This window comes from Brassica oleracea, chromosome C8, assembly GCF_000695525.1.
Source record: "Brassica oleracea var. oleracea cultivar TO1000 chromosome C8, BOL, whole genome shotgun sequence".
In the NCBI taxonomy this organism is placed as follows: domain Eukaryota; kingdom Viridiplantae; phylum Streptophyta; class Magnoliopsida; order Brassicales; family Brassicaceae; genus Brassica; species Brassica oleracea.
Genome location: NC_027755.1, coordinates 29,059,930 through 29,081,676, shown reverse-complemented (window position 1 = coordinate 29,081,676; position 21,747 = coordinate 29,059,930). Strand labels below are relative to the sequence as shown.

The 21,747-nt window shown below is 38.3% G+C and overlaps 2 protein-coding genes across 2 annotated transcripts; one reads left to right on the top strand and one right to left on the bottom strand.

Annotated features, from left to right (window-relative positions):
* Positions 1-6,373: 6,373 nt before the first annotated feature.
* LOC106307567 lies at positions 6,374-8,220 on the top strand. The gene is made up of 3 exons (XM_013744553.1): positions 6,374-7,507; positions 7,575-7,723; positions 7,798-8,220. Exons 1-3 carry the CDS (start codon positions 6,826-6,828, stop codon positions 8,056-8,058), a joined length of 1,092 nt encoding a protein of 363 aa, XP_013600007.1. The 5' UTR covers positions 6,374-6,825; the 3' UTR covers positions 8,059-8,220.
* Positions 8,221-8,664: 444 nt separating this feature from the next.
* Positions 8,665-20,586, bottom strand: LOC106311626 (TATA-binding protein-associated factor BTAF1; the record flags this gene model as incomplete). The annotated part of the gene is given in 29 exon segments (XM_013748860.1): positions 8,665-8,920; positions 9,009-9,221; positions 9,359-9,441; positions 9,539-9,648; positions 9,843-9,892; positions 9,970-10,233; positions 10,347-10,577; positions 10,695-10,799; positions 10,888-10,956; positions 11,037-11,529; positions 11,912-12,450; positions 12,640-13,104; positions 13,172-13,291; positions 13,414-13,863; positions 13,930-14,355; positions 14,876-15,049; positions 15,272-15,512; positions 15,588-15,799; positions 16,029-16,097; positions 16,215-16,347; positions 16,506-17,103; positions 17,196-17,295; positions 17,601-17,935; positions 18,206-18,287; positions 18,686-18,740; positions 18,847-19,064; positions 19,956-20,050; positions 20,183-20,347; positions 20,574-20,586. Coding segments are annotated over 28 exon segments (6,147 nt in total). The 3' UTR covers positions 8,665-8,758.
* Between the last annotated feature and the right edge of the window lie 1,161 nt (positions 20,587-21,747).

Here is a 21,747-nt window from a genome sequence, read left to right as displayed (position 1 = left end):
TTGTCAAATTTGGTGCGTATAATGTTGACGTTATATTCCTCCCTTGGAGACCAGTGTCACTATCGTTTCTTGCTTAACGTCCATGTTGCCTCGTTAAAAACCTTTCCAAGAAAATCCAAAGGAAAAAACCATAGTAAGGTAAAAAGAGTACAATTACGTAAGCTCCCCTTCGAATGAGCAGTCATAGATCTTTCTGATGACGCATTCCAATGTTATGGACATGTTTTCTGAATACCGAAGTGGGAAGTGATTTTGTGAAAAGGTCGGCTGCATTGTCGCATGATCGGACATATCTTACTTCAATCTCTTTCTTCTTCACGAGCTCTTGAGTGTATGAGAAAAACTTCGGATGAATATGCTTCGTTATATCGCTTTTGATATATCCTTCCTTTGTTTGAGCTACACATGCCGCATTATCTTCATATAGCATAGTTAGCTCTATATTTTCGTTAATCTCACTGATTGAACAGATGTGTCGGCTTATTGATCTTAGCCATACACATTCTCTGCTTGCTTCATGGAGTGCGATGATCTCAACATGATTTGAAGAAGTAGCCACGAGTGTTTGTTTCTGAGAACACCAAGATATAGCAGTGCTTCCGATCGTGAAAACATATCATGTTTGCGATCGGGCTTTGCGTGGATCTGAAAGATATCATGCATCTGCAAAACCAACCATTTAACCTTTTGAATCTTTACGGTAAAACAAGCCCAAATCAATGGTCCCTTGAAGGTAACGAAAGATATGTTTAATTCCACTCTAATGTCTCCGTGTGGGAGATGAGCTGAACCTCGCCAAAAGATTAACATCGAATGATATATCGGGCCGTGTACAATTTGCAAGGTACATCAGCGCTACAATTGCACTTAGATATGGTACTTCCAGACCAAGTATCTCTTCATTTTTCTCAGGTGGTCGAAATGGATCACTTTCAATATTAAGTGATATAACGACCATCAGGGTGCTAAGAGGAGTAGATTTATCCATGTTAAAATGTTTCAATACTCTTTTAGTATATGTGGATTGATGCACAAATATACCATTTTGAGAATGCTCTATTTGTAGGCCAAGACAATATTGTGTATGTCCAAGATCTTTCATCTCAAATTCTCCTTTGTGATAATCTGATGCCTTTTGTATTTCCTTTTGAGTTCCGATAATATTAAGATCATCAACATATACCGCGATTATCACAAATCCGGATGTTGTTTTCTTGATGAAAACACATGGACATATAAGATCATTCACATATCCTTCTTTTGTTAAATGCTCACTGAGACGATTATACCACATACGTCCAGATTGCTTTAACCCATATAATGATCTTTGCAAATTTTTGCAAATTTATTGCCCATAACTCTTTAGGTTTGGAACTTAATGCTTTTAGCATTTTAAATCCATCATGAACTTTCATGTAGATATCCGTATCTAATGATCCATATAGATTGGTTGTAACAACATCCATGAGACGCATCTCGAGATTTTTATCAGCTGCTAGACTCATCAGAAATCTAAATGTGATTGCATCCATAACATGATAATACGTTTCCTCATAATCAATTTCACGTCTTTGAGAAAAACCTTGGGCCACAAGGCGAGCTTTGTATCTCGTAACCTCATTTTTCTCATTTCGTTTTCTGACAAAAACCCATTTGTATCCAACTGGTCTCACATCTGCAGGTGTGACTGTAATAGATCCAAACACTTCTCGCTTATTAAGCGAATTGAGTTTGGTTTGTATTGCATCTTTCCATTTGTTCCAATCATGTCTCTTTTAACATTCATAAACAAATTTTAGTTCTGGATCATCATTTTTTTCATTTATTTCACTTGACACAATATATAAGAAGGCATCATCAACATCATCCATTTTATTTCTTTTCCATATCTTCTTATTATAGATGTAATTGATAGAAATTTCATGATTACTTTCTGACTCTTGATGCTCAACTTTCTCAGTATCCTCATTATTTGTTTCTTCCTTAATACTTTCTGCTATTTTGGGTGTATCATTTATCTCGACATCCTTTTATTTTCTAGGATTTTTATTCTTAGAACCATCAGGTCTATCACGCTTTAGGCCTGTTTTAGACTCATGTGTATCATCTGCTTGTTCTTCCTCAGTTGATATTTTGATACAAGAAGGAGCATTTGCAGCTGGTATATGGGATTTAGTTGCAGTCTTGGTATCTACAAATGCATCAAGTAGCTGATTAGCTATACTCTGTAAATGCATAATTCGCCGAACTTTTAGTTCTGACTCTTTAGTAGGAGGATCAAAATGTAACATTGATGGTACACTCCATTTGATATCCATTCCTACACTTTTGTTTTCTCCCCCTAGAACTGAGAATACTTTCTCATCGAAATGATAATCGGCGAACCGTGCCGTAAAGACATCACCAGTATGTGGTTTTAGGTATCGTATAATTGATGGAGAATCACAACCAACATATATTCCTAATCTCCTTTGTGGTCTCATTTTTGTACGTTGTGGTGGTGCTACAGGCACATATACCGCACAACCAAAGATTCTTAAGTGGGAAATGTTTGGTTCTCGACCAAACACTAACTGCATTGGGGAATACTTATGGTATGCACTTGGTCTGATCTGAATGAGTGCTTCTGCATACAAAATAGCATGTCCTCATACAGAGGTTGGAAGTTTTGATCTCATGATCAATGGTCTTGCAATCAATTGCAGACGCTTAATCAAAGATTCAGCCAAACTATTTTGAGTATGAACATGAGCAACAGAATGTTCAACTTTAATTCTCGTTACCATACAATAATCATTGAATGCTTGAGATGTGAATTCACCAGCGTTGTCTAATCTAACCATGTGAGCTTTCTATGATTTTACGCATCATTGTAGTGCCTGAGTGTCCAAGGCGATCATGCCATAATGTGAATTCTTCTGGATTTCGTTTCACTACATGATTTGATTCGATTTCATCGATATAAGTATGATGCAATCCCGAAGGAAGTTCTGGGAACTTTTCCAATATGTGCTTTTTGCCACATTTATCAGAAGTTACATATATGTACTTCTTTCCATTCTCAGTTGTAGACTGAGTATCATATCCGTGAAGATATATGTCTTTGAAACTCAACAAATTCCTTTTAGAATTCGGAGAATATAGAGCATTATTTATGGAAAACTTTGTTCCATTTGGCAACGTAAAGTTTGTTTTACCAGTTCCTTCAATCACGTCTGCAGGACCCTATATTGTATTGACGACAATTCTTGTCGATTTTATATCAGAGAAATATCTCTTTTGTCTCAGAATAGTGTGTGTTGTTCCACTATCTGGTGTACATATTTCTCGAATATGTTTCTTGGATTTTGCTCCATTAGCATTTTGATCCATTCTGAAATTGTCATAGATATTAATAAAAGAAAACATAAAATTCATTCATATAATAATCATATAAGGAAACACACAATAATCATACATTAAGGTGACATTAAAACATCATTATTCGCTTAAAACATGAAATGTAATAATTATACATGACAATACTGAAGAATATTCAGTTGTCTTATTACGATCATTTCAGTTCTCTTCAGGAGTAATTTAGTCCATCTCATTTGCGAAATCAGAGGCTTCGAGGTACGATGTCCCTTCAAAGTTTTCAGTGAGATTTACTTCTTTAGCTTTGCCTTTCGTGGACTCTTGATATAACTTACAGAGATGTGGAGGAGTACGACAAGTACGAGACCAATGTCCTTTACATCCACATTTGTAACATACAGTCTCACGCTTCTAGGCGGTATCCTCTTGAGTTTCTTTACCCTTAGGAAGTTGTTCAGATCTAACCCATTTGTTAGATCTCTTCCACTTGGGATTATAAGTTTTTCCACGTTTGTTGTTGAAACGGCGACCACAACCTCAGTGGTCTGGTTTCTCCTTTTTGAATTTTCTACCGCCATAGCATTCACTTCAGGGAATGCCTTGGCTCCCGTAGGTCGGGAATTGTGGTTTTTGATTAGTAGCTCATCGTTATTTTCAGCCAACATGAGCGTAACCATCAATTCAGAAAATCTAGTGTACCCACATTTTCTGTAAATTCGGGTAGGAGTTTATGCTCTTCGTGGAAAGCGTTGTATGTCTTGTTGAGCATTTCTGCCTCCGAGACGGGACTAGCACAATACTTTAGTTGAGCAACTATCCTCAAAACAACAGAATTGTATTCCTTAACCTTTTGAAAATCACGAAACCTTAGGTTTTTCCACTCTTAAAGAGCGTGAGGGAGGTTGATTTCCTTCTGGTTATCAAACCTCTCCTTCAAGGCTTGCCAAAGTTCGGCTGGGTCCTCGATGTTTGCATAGTCGTGCGTTAGATTCTCATCTAAATGCTTCTTCAGGAAGATTATCGCTTCGGCTATATGCTTGGGCGGCGATTTGTTACCGATTTTTATCGTTTCAGTTAACTTCTTCATTACAAGGTAAGGTTTCACATTTGTGACACATCCGATGTAATTTTCGCCAGTTATTTCAGAGCCGGGAACTGAAGTTTCTCGATGTTTGCCATGTATTTCTAAAACACAAAATTATGTATTTTATTAGAATTTCATAATTTTAAAATAAACCATTTATATTAATAGTGCACGCAATTATAAGGAAAAATAGCGCATAGAAAAGTAAACCGATATTAAGCGTAAATTCTTCAGGAGTAAATTCTCCAATAAAAAGACCGTACATAGAGGCAAAAATTAGAATCGCACATAAAACCAAAAATATGTGAATCATCTTTCTTGAAATGAAAAACCGGAATGGAGCGATTTGAAAATATTTGAGAGAAGATGAATTTTTTTGGATGAAGTAAATGGGTGAATAATGAGTATATTTATAGATGAAAACACTGTTCATCGCCGTTTGAGAAAGGTAAAAATTTTGAATTTTTTTTCTTTGTGACCGTTGGGAGTAAATCGTATGAACCAAAATTAATCTGAAAATATTGTAATAATCAGTCAACCAAATTCCGTAAATTTCATAATATTTTATATAGGTGACTAAGTATTTATATAATAACCATGATATAATAAACAAATAAATATCAATCACATTATGGTGATTGAAAAATTATAACATTAAATAAATTATGCGGCGGCACAGCCAAACCAGTAATTATAGTGTATTTAACAATCAAGGTTTTTTAACAAGGCGACATACCGCCCGCATTAATATAGGTAAATGATAATAAATTAAAACAATTACTACAAAATAATAAATAGCAATATATGCGGTATACCGGCCATTATAGTAGGGTATATATGATACATATAAATTTTACCGAATCGCAGAGTGATCGTTCTGATAATGTGTTATAAAATAACTTATAATTTTATAGTATCTAGAAATTTAAATATGTGCGAAATTTTATACCCGCAGAAAAGAAATAACACTGATATATGATAAATATACGATAGAGAAAGTTTATCATAAAGAAAGAGAAGATATGCTAAGGTGATCGAAATCTATCGTTTATATAGAAGTAAAACGTAAAAGTTACTATGCGTACACAATGTCGGTAGGCTCCGCATGATTTACATTCAGGTAACTTTTGTCAAATATGATGCGTTTAATGTTGACATGGTTCTCCATTTCTCTATCGAAACCTTAGCTAGTTGGCTAACCACTGATAGTGAGTTTAGCAGCATTCTAAGGATAACCACTGAAACTTATAGCTATCATTAGTCTTAAATATTTAAGAAAATGTTTAATAAAATAGAGCTTGTCCAAAAGAGCGTTGATTTGAATATTGAATTATAATGCTGCACCCAAGAAATTAGATTATTTTTTTCCTACAAATACCATCTATTAAGTTATATTAGATTGGTTGCAGTGGATTTCGGATGGAAACATTTACCCACAGATCATAATTTACATGAGAAAATAGATTTTGACGTGTTCGGATTAATTTGGCAAAAAAATTCGCACGGACATTTTGGAATCTATGAATAAAATCTACAGAAATAACGTTAAATTGATCCCGAATATTTTGGAAATACTGTAATTCTGATCTTAAAGGCAGGCCAGTCCAGAGCTCTACTATCTTGACAAGATCCGTACAATCTGATCTGTTTCAAATTTCACTGATGATATACTTTGGTCCCTTAGACATGACATAGCCCAGAACAACTCATCTAGCTCACATTTATGCATAGAGATCCTACAAAATTGATTAACTAGATATTATATGCCACTTTTGAACTAATTACGAAGATCTCAGTTTAATCCACTATAAATGGCAAAATTAGTTGCCATATTCACTAGTAAAATCTCAATCAATAAAGAAAAAAAAACATTTGTTCTTCCTCTTTTCTCCTCGTACGAACATAAATAAAAACATAATGATTTTTGTCTTAAATTGGTCAAATTGCTAAAAATAAACAAATATATAATCAGAAACAAACAAATCTAAGCAGCATCAACGCAATTGGGTCTAGAGACGACGACTATTATTACTTTGTGATCCCGCAGAGTCCCAAAGAGTCGATCGAAATCTCGATTTTCAATTTTGTTTTTGTATATGAAACAAAAAGTCATTTAAAATATTAAATATTGGGAAACACTATGATCGGGGAGAGGAATAAAATTCATGTATCCTAAGCTTTTGGTGTGTGTGTGATAATGGCGTAACACCTTTTTTCTTCTCAACAACAACAATCTCTTCTCATTCTCATTCTCATCTATCTTTCTCTCACTCCAATTGCTTGCAGCTCACTCCTTCTACTCATCACCTCTCTCTTGCTTTCCTCTTCGTCTCTCTTTTAGATTCTATATTTCTCCCACACGTTTTCCAATTCCGTCTCGAAAAATGGGAAACTGCTTCTCGACTTCCTCTGTATCCACCGCTGAGATCTCTCCGCTTGACCTCGCCGTCAAACCTCCACCCGTCGCCGTATCCTCTCCCGCCGCCGCCGCACAAACTCACCTTCCAGCTCCTCGACTCCCAATCCTTCCGCCTTCAGCTAAGGAAACGACGGCTACGGCGACGGCGACCTCCACCGTCACAGTGAAACTATACGGACCGTCGAACAGTCTGGCGACTTCATACCTCCGGTTCGCACTCCTCCACAAGAAAGTAAACCTCCGCTTCGTCCCCTCCGAAGACCAGAAGCCGACGATCCAAATCGGATCGGAGAAAACGTCGGGATCTCAGGAGGCTCTCCTCCGCTACATCGAGGAAAAGTTCCCGGAGCCGAGGCTGATGATATGGAAGTTCAACCTCGAAGGCTTCGACGAGGCGACGCCGCCGATAGTGAAGGCGATCTGGCTTCACCACAGGAGCATGACGTGGCACGTGGAGAGGATGCTGAGGTGGTCGGAGGATCTGGCGGCACGTGGAGGGAGGAGAGCCGCTGATCCGTCCGTGGGGACGCCGAAGATGGAGATTAGGAAGTTCGCGAAGAGCTACACGCAGCTGCAGGAGCTGATGCTTGAGCACGCTCAGATGGAGGAGAGGATCCTCTTCCCCGTTCTTGAATCTGTTGATCGAGGTAAAAGAGGTTTTCTTTGATTCACATATGAATAGGTTTCGTGTATTTAAGTTTCGAGTTCTTGCAGGGATGTGTAAGAGTGCAAGCGCAGAACATGGGAGAGAGTTACCGTTGATGAATGGAATCAAGGAGTACATCAAATCGATTGCTGTAATGGATTCTGGGATATGTTCTGAGGAGCTCTTTAGTCTTGCTTCTCGTTTCAAATCATTACAGGTAAAAGAACAACAAATCTTCAGTTTTATGTGTGTTCTTGTAATGAAACTTACCAGTTGTTGGTGTTTGAACAGATGATGTGTAAAGCACATTTTGAAGAGGAAGAGAAAGAGTTGCTACCGATGGTGGAAGCTGCAGAGATGGGGAAAGAGAAGCAGAAGAAGCTCATGAATCAAGGGTTGGAAGTTATGAGAGGGACTCATACTAATGTCTTTGATTTCCTCCTTCAAGGTCTCACCCCTCAAGAAGCTATGCAGTATCTTGACTTGCTCATCAACTTTGGTGATCCAGATCTTATCTCTTCTTTCATGTGCCAACGAGACATTGTTGATTGATTTTGTCTTTTGTGAAAAAACTCTTGTCGTGTTTGGTGAAGTGTATTTGGTGTAAATAGAGTTCAGATTGTCGATGCTGGTTTGTTTACTCATTTTCTTAGGTGTAAAACAAATATGTTATGTAACTCGTAAGACTGCACATTCTAGTTTTCAACATTGTCATTCTGTTTTTCCTTTTGGTTCCGAATATAAATTGCTAAAAACTAAAACTTATTAATTCAAGAAAACTATGAGATTTGTCAGTTACTCAAGAATAATGCTTTTATCTTCTTTCCATTTTGAACACAGTAATGCTTTTTTTTTTTTATACCCGTCTTATTATTGCCTCTAGACTTGAACACCGACAAAACAAGGAAACAGAAAAAGTAGAACAAAACATAAACTTAACTATAAAAAGCTGAAACAGCAGACGAAAAAGCTAAGTTAAAAAAGTGTTTTTACACGATTCAGAATCACTACAAAAGCTACTTTGGCGGCCAAAAACATTAGACCGGTCCTCCTACCTCCAATCTCTGTTTCTCCATTTTAGAAGTTAAAACTAATCTCTTTCTTTATGAATCCAAAGATTACTGACAACAAATCCAATGGAGAAGAAGGAAATGAGAGTGGAGAGGTAAGCTTTTTTATCTGTTTGGAACGTCAAAAAAAAATGAACCGAGCTGAAAATATGTACACATACATTCCTGGTTTTTGTTGGCTATTACCCGTTTAGCTTAGCTAAGAATTGGTTAAGATTGTACTCTTCCGTGTACTGTGATTGATCCCACAGTTCCTCCAAGTTACCCAGAATTGCTTTGATTCCTTTCCCAGTTCCAGCAGTCTGATCATTATCCTCTGCTCCCTTCTTCGAAGACGCACCACCCTATACAATAAATACCCTCATTATTGAAGGATACCAAATCTGCTTCTTCATCTAGATACTTGCAGTCAAAAGAAAGTATTATTATTACCTTTTTCGAAGTTTCAGCTGAAGCAAATAAGTCTAGCAACTGATCAGTGTTCATTGTCTTCATACTAGCATTCTCAGCATTGATCACCGTATTGGCAACCGACACTTTGAATCTTTGGAGACTCATCACTTTCTCTTCGAGTGTGCCACGCATTATGAGACGGTGTACATTTACAACTCTCTTCTGTCCCAATCTATGCGCTCTATCCATCGCCTGCCACATTCCTCTATAATTAGCAAACCCCACTATCCTAATAATAATAATCCACTCAAGTAGAAATTAGAAGAGATGTGAAGCTCTGCCTCCTTTGTTACAAGCACAAATCCAAAGATAATTGAAAATCATTCTACCTGATGATCACGCATAGGATTCCAATCATGCTCCATAAACACAATCGTGTCAGCAGAGGTCAGGTTCAATCCAAGTCCACCAACTGAATGAGTAGAAGTAAATTGTTTTCAGTTATAAATTGGTCACAACATCTACTCTACATTGTAGAAGAACTACATTGCTAAGTGGGAAAAGCATACCATGTGTTGTCAGAAGTAGAACATCAATTGTGGGATCTGAATTAAAAGCCTTCACAATCTCAAACCTTTTCTCGGGTACAACCGAACCATCCAGTCGCATATATGTGACGCTGCTTTCAAGAAAAAGGCATAAACAGATAAGCAACAAACTGAAGAAACCAGTTTTAAGGATAAGTAAATTAAGATAGGAACATGGGAATCACAACAAACAAGTGTGATATTACGAGTTCATATTAAACAAAACATAGTCCAATAAACTAGGTCGTTATATAATAGAAAGTGTAAATTCACAAGTTGAACTCGCCTTTTCATGTGGGCTTGAAACAAGTCTTTTTCAATAATGTCCAGTAAAGCCTGCATGAATTAACATGGTTAGATCTTGGACAATATTGTATGGAAGAAATTAGATGCAAGATTCCATATGCAATTACTTTGTGCTGTGCAAATATCAGAACTCTATGCTGGCCTACACTTAGAGTTCCATCTGAACTAGACGCTTCAGAACCTATACCACATTCTTCTAAAATTTCTTGAAGGGCAACAAGCTTTGGCGAGTGTTGAACTTTATGAAGCTCAGTGATAATGTCTGAACATCCATTTATCATTGCTGCTAAATCAGAAGCCACCGGCTCTGTAACCTTTTCGCCAAGAACAAGAAGCGGATGACTGCAGAGTTTAAGCAGGTACTGCAGCGCCTGGAAAAGTAAAACTCAAACATAAATCAGGTTTCACCATCTTGTATATATATGTTAGAGGTGGGAGTGATATAAATGTTATGTTGTCTTCAATGCAGGAAACAAAATTATACCTGGAAAACGTGTGTGGATGCTTTTGTTGGCGCGACTTCAACATTGCTTGAATCTGCTGATCCATCAACTTTTATGATAGTAGATATTTCTTGCTTAGCATGCGAACCAGAAAACTGCTCATAAAGCTTCAACTGGACAGGACTAAGGTCACAGTATCTGTCCTGTATGATTTTTTCTGGCAGGTCAGAGAGGACTTCCTCTTTCGTACGCCGCAATAAGAATGGCATAACCTACGTGATACAGAGATGTTATCAGCAATAATGCTACCATAAAGTTTTAAAACAAATGCAACAGAGGGAAAAAAACTTCAAAAGTCGCAATAGATGAACTCCAGAAACAGGTATTACTTGCTTATGGAGTGCTTCCATTGCCAGTACACCCGCTTCAGCATCCTTGGCAGAGCATTTAGGATCTCTAGCAGCTAGCAACGGTTTTCCATAAGATGCTTGAAACTGCCCAATAAAGAAAAAAAATGATCGTTTATGAAAACAGAGATTATGCCAAAGTGACGCAGGAAATTGGTCATCTGTAACAACATACCTGTCTCTCTGTTCCAAGAAATCCAGGCATTAAAAAGTCAAAAAGGGACCACAGCTCGATGATATTATTCTGAAAAAGGAAACACTTTCAGTCAGAAGATAAAAGCACATGTATTAAACCTTTTGGAAAGTCGAGCACTCCGATGTAACCTGTATTGGCGTTCCACTGAGGATAAGTCGGTGTTGGGCTTTCAACTGTTTCACTGCTGAAGTAATTTTAGATTTCGCATTCTTAATAATGTGGCCCTCATCCAGAATACAATAGTTCCATGAGAACTGTGTCAGATAATCAGCATCCTTGCGGACCACATCATAAGATGTGATAATGACATTGTGGTTCTTGAACAGCTCACGGAGAGAAACGCGGTCTTGGGCAGAGCCAACATACTGCAACACGCTTAGCAGAGAAAGGTCGATATACTTCTCAATTTCAAACGCCCAGTGGCCAACTAGTGTTGAAGGGCAAACAATTATAGATGGAAAAACATCTGGTTCATCTGTTACGCCACGACGCTCTGCTGCATCAGATGCCACAATTGCAGATGCTTGAAGCGTCTTACCAAGCCCCATATCGTCGCAGAGAATTCCATGGAGCTTAAAACGTTTCAAGAATCCTAACCAATTGATTCCTTCCTGTTGATACCTGAAATCAGAAAACTGATAAATATTCTAGAATAAACATTTCAAAAGCAATACAGATCTCTTTCAATTCAGATCAACAATTTAGAAAATTGACACACGTTAATGAATACGTATAATCCTATCAATCAAGGACCGGGCAGAGCACGAGAATGTTTTTTTCCTGAGATTGACTCTGGTTAACCCAACAATAGGTGTAAGGTCCTAACATTGCTAACAAACCACCCTCAATGTTGTTGTATAGATTCAACTGAGAATACCAATGAAAATAGGCAAGGAACGACAGTGAAACGACAAAATCATAAAAAAGTACATATAACTTGAATGACACAAAGAAAGGCACAACAGAGAAACAGCTTTCATTTAATCTGGATTACGAAAATTACCTTCTCAGTGTAACTTTTAATTCAGTGCAAAGCTTGTAATCATCTATATGGGAGTTGTCAAGTAGCTGCTCCAAAAATTTGGCGTCCTCTGCGTTGCTGGATAGATCTTGGCTCAACCCTACAGGAGGGGGAACCCCACGTGCTAACGGAAGCATAGGTACAAGGGCAGCAAAGCTACGTGTCACGCTCTGCCTGACAGAACTGTCAACATCACTCATGCATCTCAGGAGGGGAACAACCAATAAAGGAGAATACGGAACCAGTTCTACACCCAGCCCTTGAACAAGCAAACCAATAAGCATTCCTGCGCCTTGTCTAGCATTTACGCATGTCAAATCTCCCAACATCGGAATAGCATTTTCCACTACTGCTGCCATGACATTTGTTGTCATTGATTTAGCCATTGTCATAACACATCTAGAAGCAGCCAATCTAACAGCCACATGGGAATGGCGAACGCATTTGAAAATGCAAGGCAAGAGACTAAGTAACCTAGGTTTCAGAGTTTCTTCCATCACTGGTGCTACGGAACGTACAACCTGAAAAACAGATTAAATAAAAAACATCAAGCTACGGCTCTGCATATTCACTAACAAGCTTCATTGTTTTATCTAAAGGAGGTATGATGGCCAATCCTAAAACTAACCGTTCAAATAACTCAAGCAAAACATCCCTACTGGCGCAAGAAATTGAAAAAACATATCTATGCAAAACTTCACTGGGTTTACCTGAATGTTGTTTATCAAGACCTGTGGATCAGAGACAGATTCTATTTTAAGGTCAAAGTTCTGTTGATCTTCAGGAGTTACAGGAATAAGAACCTCAGTGAGGCACTCCCACAATTTAGGGAGCTTGTCAAACAAGGAACCACCAAATTTCACGCTTAAATGCTTCAATGCAAGTTCAGCTCCTCTCCTGGTGATAAAACCCTCAACCTTAGACCTGTCTTCGCCACCAGCCAACACTGCTTTTGACTTCTGTTTTCCTGCGTTACTTCGCGAGGACAGGAAGTCCAGATCATCAACAATATCTATAGACCTAATGATACTAGCTTGAGGTGTTTCGCTAGGATCCATGCACGTCAAGCTACAAATATTCTTGATTAACTTGTCATTCGGGCTAGGCTTCCGATCTACGCAGTACGCAATAAGTTCTGCAAGAGCCTCAGCAGCTTTCTGTTGTAGTATTTGTTCCTGAAAACAAAAGAGTCAGTGGTCAGTTCAGCGGACATGAAAACAAACATTTAATTTCAATTGTTACCTGCTCTCTTTTAATTGAAGCCATCAGCGGCAAGATTATTGGATTAAGTCTAGAGGGAAATTCTGACATCCAAACAACCGCAGCAGCGATCAGAGAGGTGACTGTGATATGTAAATTATTCTGCAATCCAGAAGAAGGATTAAAAAGGTTCAACCTCAAAAACGAAAATGCTGATATACATGCCCTGTGAAGCAGACCAAAGATATAAGAAACACATGAAAATCAAAGCATATTCCAGGTACCTGGACACATTTTAAATAGCCAGCAGTACTTAGTAGCTGTTGCCTAGATGACTCCACATCTTCAAAAACTTGCTTTTCTAAGGATTCCTTTTCAGCACTGTCTTTATTCCACAATGCTAATGTTGACGCAAATTCAATTGTCTCATCAGCACTCAAGCTATCCGCATTGAGTTTAGTCGTCGATAATAACTTATCAAAACAATGGTAGGTTTCGACTGTATGCAACAACTGAGAAGCTTCGTTCCTCATTTTAGTGTATGTTCTTGAGAGCTCAGCATAAGGAAGAAGTATATCTTTAGTGGGGAATGCAGGGTCTGAGCAAGCTAACAAATCTAGCATCCATTTTTTAAGAGGAGTAGGAAAACCAGGCAAACTTCCACTTCCATCAGAAGGGGAAGGGACCTTGCATTTAATTTCTCTGAACCAAGAGATAAGCACAACCGACGCAACCTGCAAAGCCAGAGGTTTAGTTCAAAACATGCAGCATGCGTTTAATGAGGGAGCGAGAGAGCATACCTGGCGCTGTACACCGGACAAGGAAGTAAGAGTACTACTCAGTGGATCTACCACAAACTGCATTGAACGATCGCTCAATCGGGATGCAAGAATACCTAACGCAGATGCTGTAACTACCCGGGTGCGAGTCACTGACATCTCCATATCAGAGCCAACGATAATTTTAGTGGACCTGGCAGAAGCATCTTCATTTTTTCCAAGGGAAGCAAAACTCCTTGCATAATCAAATCCCAGAGTGCTGGAAGCTTCATTCTCAAGTTGGACAGCTTTCATCTTAGCAGCAGCTTTGAAATGACTCATACGAGGGGGAGCTACTGGCCAAAACATTTTTGTAGCATCCAATGTTGAGCCATAAGGAGTAGCTGCAAGTTCTATCCACGAAGCCATGTATGATTTTGCAGCTTCTTCCAAATCTTCCACTGGGCACTGAACAAGAAGAGAAATAAGAGATTAGGGCCAAATACGAAAAATAACGCTGTCGTAAAAGTTACAAAATTACGTGTTTTCAGGTAACTATACTACATGACCCAAATTCGTTAGCAATCAGCAACAGATTTCGCGCATCCGACATGTATAACTTTCTTCGAAATAGAGGAACGGGGTGGGTTTCACTCCAATTCCTTACCACCTCTATTTTTATAGTTGCTCTATTTTATAGAAAAACTATAGATGTGGGTTGGAGACGGTCTAAGTACTTCCGTTATGGGTAAACTTTAAAAAGCAGAAAGACATCCAGCTGCTAAAAGGGTTCAGATGCAAACTATCCTGTGATTTAATGTCAAATAATTTACGTATGCAATACCACACATACACCAAGCAAATGGGAAACCTACTCTATGAATTAAAGTTCAACGTAAACCATGAACGAAAATCGATATTTCAAAGGGTGTAGAAAACATTTAAAAAGGGTGTGCTGAAAGAAAAGCAACATTCTGCTACTAGATACCTGAACTAAAAGCCTCCACACTCTTTCCGAACACTCCAGAATCTCCTCGGTTGATTCAAGCAAAAGATTCTGAAAGACGATTCTTAGGGTATCCCCTAAAATAGAAGATGGCCAGAAAGAACTTTTGGACTGCTCAGAAATGTTCTTTCTGCATCCAGCTTCAAGTAGTCGCTCCTGTCAGAGAAAATTAAATTTAGGAACGAGTGGTAAGCATATGAAAGGAACATATAGGAGAATTGTACTCTGAAGTAATCAAAAAGGGATTTTACATCTTTTATATATAATAAACCAGAGAAACTCAAGGCACAAGATACATGTAAATTATGCAAGTGGAGACAAACATAGACAGTAAGTATCGAGAGAGATTTGACTGTAAAACAAACAGTAGAAACCCACCAGAGTTCGAATAGCAGAAAATCGAACTGAAGTGATGTCGTGTCTCGTAAATGGCCACAGCCTAGGGGCTAAACCAGATAACGCATAAGGGCTTTCCCTAACATCTCTTCTTTCTCTAACACTCTCGACGTGAGCCATTTCATTGAGATCAACTTTTTGTCCTTCTCCCACTGATAATTCTTCATGCATCACCACTGTCATATCATCTTGAGAATAGATCTCTGCCAGGAGGTTCATAACACTGCAAGAAATATTATACTGGTTCAACATTGATCTTGTGCAGAAAGGAGAGAATGTAATTTTATCACTAGCGTACCTGCTAGTGGATGGACTTAAGTCATCCAACTCAAGCAAGATATCCCACAGTAACATGACAATGGAAAGTAACGTCTGTCCTCTCAAAGAAACAATAGCGGCTGCTGCCGGTATAAGAGCATCCGCGGCAACCGCTCGAACATCGTCATCAGAATCCTCCAGCCCTGCTTTACACGCCGGAAGAATATGGCCAAGTAAATCTTGGAGCATTTCCTGCATAACATAATAATCAGGGGTGAAAAAGAAAGAAAAGTCAATACTGAACATGCTCAAGAAATCAAGTGCGCTACACCTTAGACACTAATAAAATACTACCCATATCATGATATAAAAACAAGTGTCCTACGTACATGGAAACGGCAAACAAGACTCCAAACATGTTTTTTTCAGTTTTATAATGTGTTAACTTCTTAAAAGTAGCTCTCACGTACGGGAGATTTACCTGTCGTACAGCAACCAAGTACTTGATGCCCAAAAGACTTCCATGACGAATTTCCCATTCAGGCCGGCGCTAAACAGATATATATATATATATAGGATAAAATTACCAGTCAGTTTTATAATGTATAGAGACCGCAACAAGTTTCTTAGTTTAAATGACTTTAAAAAGAAGAGATTAAACATTTACCTGCATCTGAAGCAAGATATTTAATGTCTCATAAATCAACGAGGGACTCATGTATTTGAAAGTAGCACCAAGTGCTTGGGCACAAGCTTCCCGCACAGGAGCAACAACCTGATCAGAAATATAATCCCCAAAACTGCAATAGAGGGAAAGATAACGACCAACTTAGAAATGCCCAACCAAATCTCAGCTAGAATGGGAAGGTTAATAAACAACCGTGCTACCCAAGATGCTATGAAACAAAAACAACTAATACTGGAAAAGAAAATCCATGATTGAGTACCAAAGTCTTACCGGTCAAGTGAAAGCACACATAAGAAACGAATGGTGCAATCCTGGAGAAATTCAAAATTTTTGATCCAAGAATGCCTAGCTTGTTTAACCAAATCCAACACTTCAATATTTTCTTCCTGATTCTTGTTAGGTAGGAGGGGTTTCTCAACAAAACTCTTATCTTCAACGTGATTGCTAACCTCTGCAACATGATTTCTATCAGACTGACATGATGAGCCATCGATAGAAGATTCAGGTTCCTCCTTGGTAGAAATAAAGTTAACTTGACCATTGACCTTCACTGGTGGCAGTAAAGACTCAACTTCTTCATCTTTAACACTATTTTCATAGTCACTCACCATAGGTTCCAAAACCGTGTTACCAACAAATGATTTTGATGGATCCTCAATCTTAGGTCTTTTGCGAAGTGGCTCCAGCTCATTTACTGAAAATTGCATATTCAAGTCGATTTCTTTCTCTCGTGTTACTTTAGTCAAATCTTCGTTCAAATCAAAACCATTATCCGAGCTAAACTCTGCTGTTGACACTCCCGCAGAACCACCATGAAGCATTAATATTTCTCTCAGAGCCATTACACTGCCATGACGGATCTCCCATGCTGACCATATTATCAGATAATAAGTCATCTGTACTCGAATTCTGAGTGAGAAACAAAGTATAATGCATACAACACTAGTACATGAACCTTACCAGGGTCAAACATGTCAAGAATAAGTTGCTCAACAAAGCTGTGGAACGGCCATCTTCCATCCGCATCAGGCTCCATATCATCTTCGTTACCAATGTTTGCCTGAGAATTTCGAGTAGCATATGCATAAGAAACAAGAAAGTAGGAAATATGGCTAAAATCAAGAAAAATTCCTCACGCAGCTTGACGTTTATTGCTGGACAGAGTATGATAACTGCGATTCTATTTTAAAGAATATGTGGGCTATACATTTGTTAGAGATTACACACTAAAGAGAATTGAATCTAGGTTAGCATATCAATGAACTCCTGAGTCTTGAAATTGGTTGTATGCTCCATACTAACGTTCTACAACTCAAATTCTACAAGTTGGTTATCCGTCATTACAAGTATGCTGTATCCAAATACCTTGTTAGAGTCCATTGAGTCAGACAACGTTCTTTTTGAGGTTGAGGCATGAGATGATGACATCTCAACATCTGCTCCTTCGCAGTTACCTTTGGCTTGATCTTTTGAGCTTATTTTTGCTTTACGTTTTAGTAGATTTAATTCCCTTGCGCTTGGCCTCCTGTGAGCGACACGAGGAACCATTCTTGAAACAAATTGTTGAATGTGATGTGGAGAATAGTTTGCGTATAATCTGTTTCCAACTCCATTCGCGTGAACATTGGACTTCTGCTCAATCAGATCCTCATCTCCAATCATTTCATTGACATCCATAAACTGCTCGCACATGTCCAAACCTGTTTCATTTATTGTCAGAAGTCTATCAGATGCATCAATCAAGTAAAACAAAAGATATTTGGTGTTTACAGAGTCAGCTTTACAAAGAATGAGAAGAACTAATAGTAGTGATATAATAAACTTAAAAGAACCGGTTACGCTGGTTTTCAAAAAATACGCACATATATATTAGCCTCGTATATAATAATTCATTGGATCGGATCATTCATAACACTTTCCCCGTGATTATTAATCAACAGAAAAGAAGACGAGCACAAGGAACCACTGACCTAGACGTCGCCGGAGATTCTTTTTCTGACGAGCCATTCGGTCCCTTGGATTTTTGGAATTGTCATTCAAAATGTCGTACTCCTGCAACAAAAAGAGTTTCTCTGTAAACAGCCAACAATTTGAGTATATCTGAATTAATGTTTGTTTGTACCAAAAAACTGCGACATATTTATGAGGAATAAAGGGAGCAAATAAATGAGGGCAAGCTATCATGTCGCATCAAGTAATTGCGTTGAAAAAGCACTTAGTTTCCTTAAGCTACAAACAGAGTGCAGCTGACAAAGAATATTTTGGTGAAAAACTTATAAATTCAATCATGCTAAGGATGTGATCAAAAGCTAGCATAATGTAATTTCCACAAAGATCTTTTCCTAGGCCTAAAGACAAGACATCGGTGAAGCAATTGCACCAAAGATAAATCAGCTGCACTGATACAGACTGGCCTAGACAGATAAAACAATAGTAAATTATAAAATTACCTGTCCACCAGATGCCAACAAAGCGCCAAACTCTAAAACCTTATTCATCTCGAAGCTGTTAGCAGGTGCCAAAAGTTAGAGACATCAAAAGACACCAGGCGACCATAACATGACGAAGACATCAAAAGACAATTGAATTGGGGAACAAATCTATTTACAACCTTCTGAAGGGAGCATTTTCTAGAAGTTTGGACTGTAGATTGCCTGAAGCCACCACTTCATCTACATTACCAGATAACCCGGCTTCGCCCAACTTTGTTGCTAAAGAATTTAAGAGTTCACTCAATGAAGTATGCTTCACATTCAGGACAATGGCACCAATAGCATGAGCAGCAGCAACCCTCGTATCCCACTTTCTACTACGGAGGTAATGCAAAACCTAATTCCGAAAGAAAAAAACAGAGTTAGGCCAGGGGAACAAATAAGAAAATCTAATGTAACGAACAACTTAGCAGTTAAGAAATGTGTAAAACTAAACTATAATGCTACGGCAGAATACTATAAGATATATGATACCGAAAAGGCAAACGGCACAAGGTCTCGAGAAAACAAAATCTAGCCTGACTAGAAAATTCTTTAATGCATAAGACCGGATGTCCAGACAAAGCTTGAGCTTCAACCTAAGAATAGAAACTCTAGAAATATGAGTTGATTCCTGAAACTAATTGATAGGTGGTCGTCCTACTTAAGATTCCATTCTGAAGGCTCATTGGATTCTTTATCTAATGCGTCGACGTTCTTTAGGAGTAATATGGGTTGACAAAATATATGCTGAGTATGTTCAAACAATGCTGACAACAGCCTATTAACGATGTATTGTAATTAGGAGTCAAACATCTGGAGACGCTCTTAGGAACCATAGTTGTGTCATTAGCAGTACAACTTTCTCAAGCCGTGGAGGGACTTCTGGCCCAACACCCATCGTACACGGGATGACACCTTGTCACCTTCTAACCCAACACCGAATTCATCACTCAACAAATCTGAATCAACAAGTCTACTCTGTATACCCACCGATACTGAGGACATCGGGCAAAACAGTAGTAGGCCTAGACCAAGATTAATACTTCCAGAGAGAAGGTCATAAAAAACAAAATATAACTTCCACTGCCATTGTCCCTGGTATCTCCGTTATTTTCCCATCGATATAACAACTAATTAAAGCCCTATATCTCTGTAATTAGATATCCTAAACCATACAAAACGTAACCCCAGAACGAAATCTTTTATTCCTAGAACCCCTATTAACTGGAGAAAGTCAGGAGTATACCTTTCTCAAAAGAGAGCACAAGTCCTGAGGATGAGACTTTGCAATATCTCCGATCTGCCTGGCTGCAGTTAACCGAGTAGTTTGTGTTGAACCAGCTAAGAAGAAAATATCATTAAGGAGAACATGTACAGTCTTCGAAGATCATGATACGAGAAAAAGACATAATTAAAACGAAGAAGCGCAAAAAAAAAAAAAAAAGGCAGAGTCATTGTTAAAATCAAGGATACTGTCCAACAATGTAAGGAGACGACTGAGTCGCGAAGATTGTTGTTGCTGAGCCATGATGGCCACAGTGAAGACGTCGACGACGATGATGACGAGAACAAGTGTGCACCTCTCTTTGGCTTCACTTCCACATCCAAGCTCATCCAATCACTTTGCGATAACTATCCCTACAACACACACACACAATACAGATAAATCAATCGCACGAAATCGCGAAAACGAAAATCGAATCAGCAAGTCAGAAATAGAATATCGACAAAGCTTTTTATAGTAATTCGATTTGTTCGGGATCGGCGTTTCTCGTATTCATCCTCGTGATTTTCTAGGGAAAATTCGAGAGATGAGGGAATAAAAATTCAAACAGGAAGGAAAGTAAATTAGGGTTTAGGTTACCAGGTTAGGCTGCGAGGTGAGGTTGCGAAGAGAAGAGGATGCTTATGCTGCTGATATATAATGCTGCTTGGTTCCTTCTTCTTCCTCCTCCCCCTTTAGTTTTAGCCTCCCGAACAAAAAAAAATTGCAAGAAAAAAAAAAATACATTAAAATTAATAATTAAAATAAAATAACAACAAATGGGGAAAGCCCGTTATTTTTTCTTTCGTTGGGAATAAAACCGTTCTTCTCGTAACTATGACCAAAATTGATGAATTAAAAATTTATAAAAATTTATGAATATTAGAAAATTTATGAATATTAGAAAATTGAAAAATTAGATTTTTTTTCTTTTTTTCTAAGAACAAAATTAGATCTGTCTACAAACCAGAAATATCAATAGACAATAATGGACTTCTTCGTCAAACAAACCAATTTTGATTTATATGTTCTCTTTGCCATTAAATATTTGAAGCTAGTGAGCGTATTCATTACAATGTAGATATACATAAGTTGTTGTACATATCTTGATTTGTCTGTTTTAATTGGTCAAGCTTATATCTCAAATATCTATTATTATAATGATATGTTTCCTTCCTTCCTAGGGGGTCCACGTCATGCGCCATGTCAATAATTCGACTCATCTGGTCGTGACACGCGTCACAATAAATGAAACGCGACGTGTGAAGCTTTTTATTAGCATGTGGGTTTGGTTTCGATTTAATTGGGCTTTCATTTATTTCCTGATGGGTTTTTATTGGTATCTCCGTTTTCTCCACAAAACATGTCACCGAAACCCTAAGATTTGATTCTGTTCATCTTCCCGATTCAAAAGAAACACTGGAAACGCTTTGTGGTTATGTCCAAGCGAAGAGACGTCTTCAACATAGTCATCAGCCATTGTCGATCAATCCTTCAATGATTCCCCATTTACTGCCTTCGTCAGTATCTACCACTATAAAAAAGTATGTTCTACATCTTCAAATTCGTCAGATCTTTCTTATCATTCCAAGCTTTCTAAGAGATATATCCTCAAAAATGGCTAATTCTCCAGTCCTTCTCACCGATTTGAAGGCCGGCCATTGTACCTCCGCCGTTGAGGTCTGCTTGCTTCGGTTCTGGGAAGAAGCTAGGTATGGGAAGCGGCAAGCTAATGGAGGTTGACCTGCTCCTCCTCGACGCTAAGGTAGTTCCG

Coding starts and splice junctions, on each gene's coding strand:
- LOC106307567 (XM_013744553.1), top strand. CDS start 6,826: ATGGGAAACTGCTTCTCGACTTCCTCTGTATCCACCGCTGAGATCTCT. Junction 7,508..7,574: donor TCTTGAATCTGTTGATCGAG/GTAAAAGAGGTT, acceptor GAGTTCTTGCAG/GGATGTGTAAGAGTGCAAGC. Junction 7,724..7,797: donor CTCGTTTCAAATCATTACAG/GTAAAAGAACAA, acceptor GTGTTTGAACAG/ATGATGTGTAAAGCACATTT.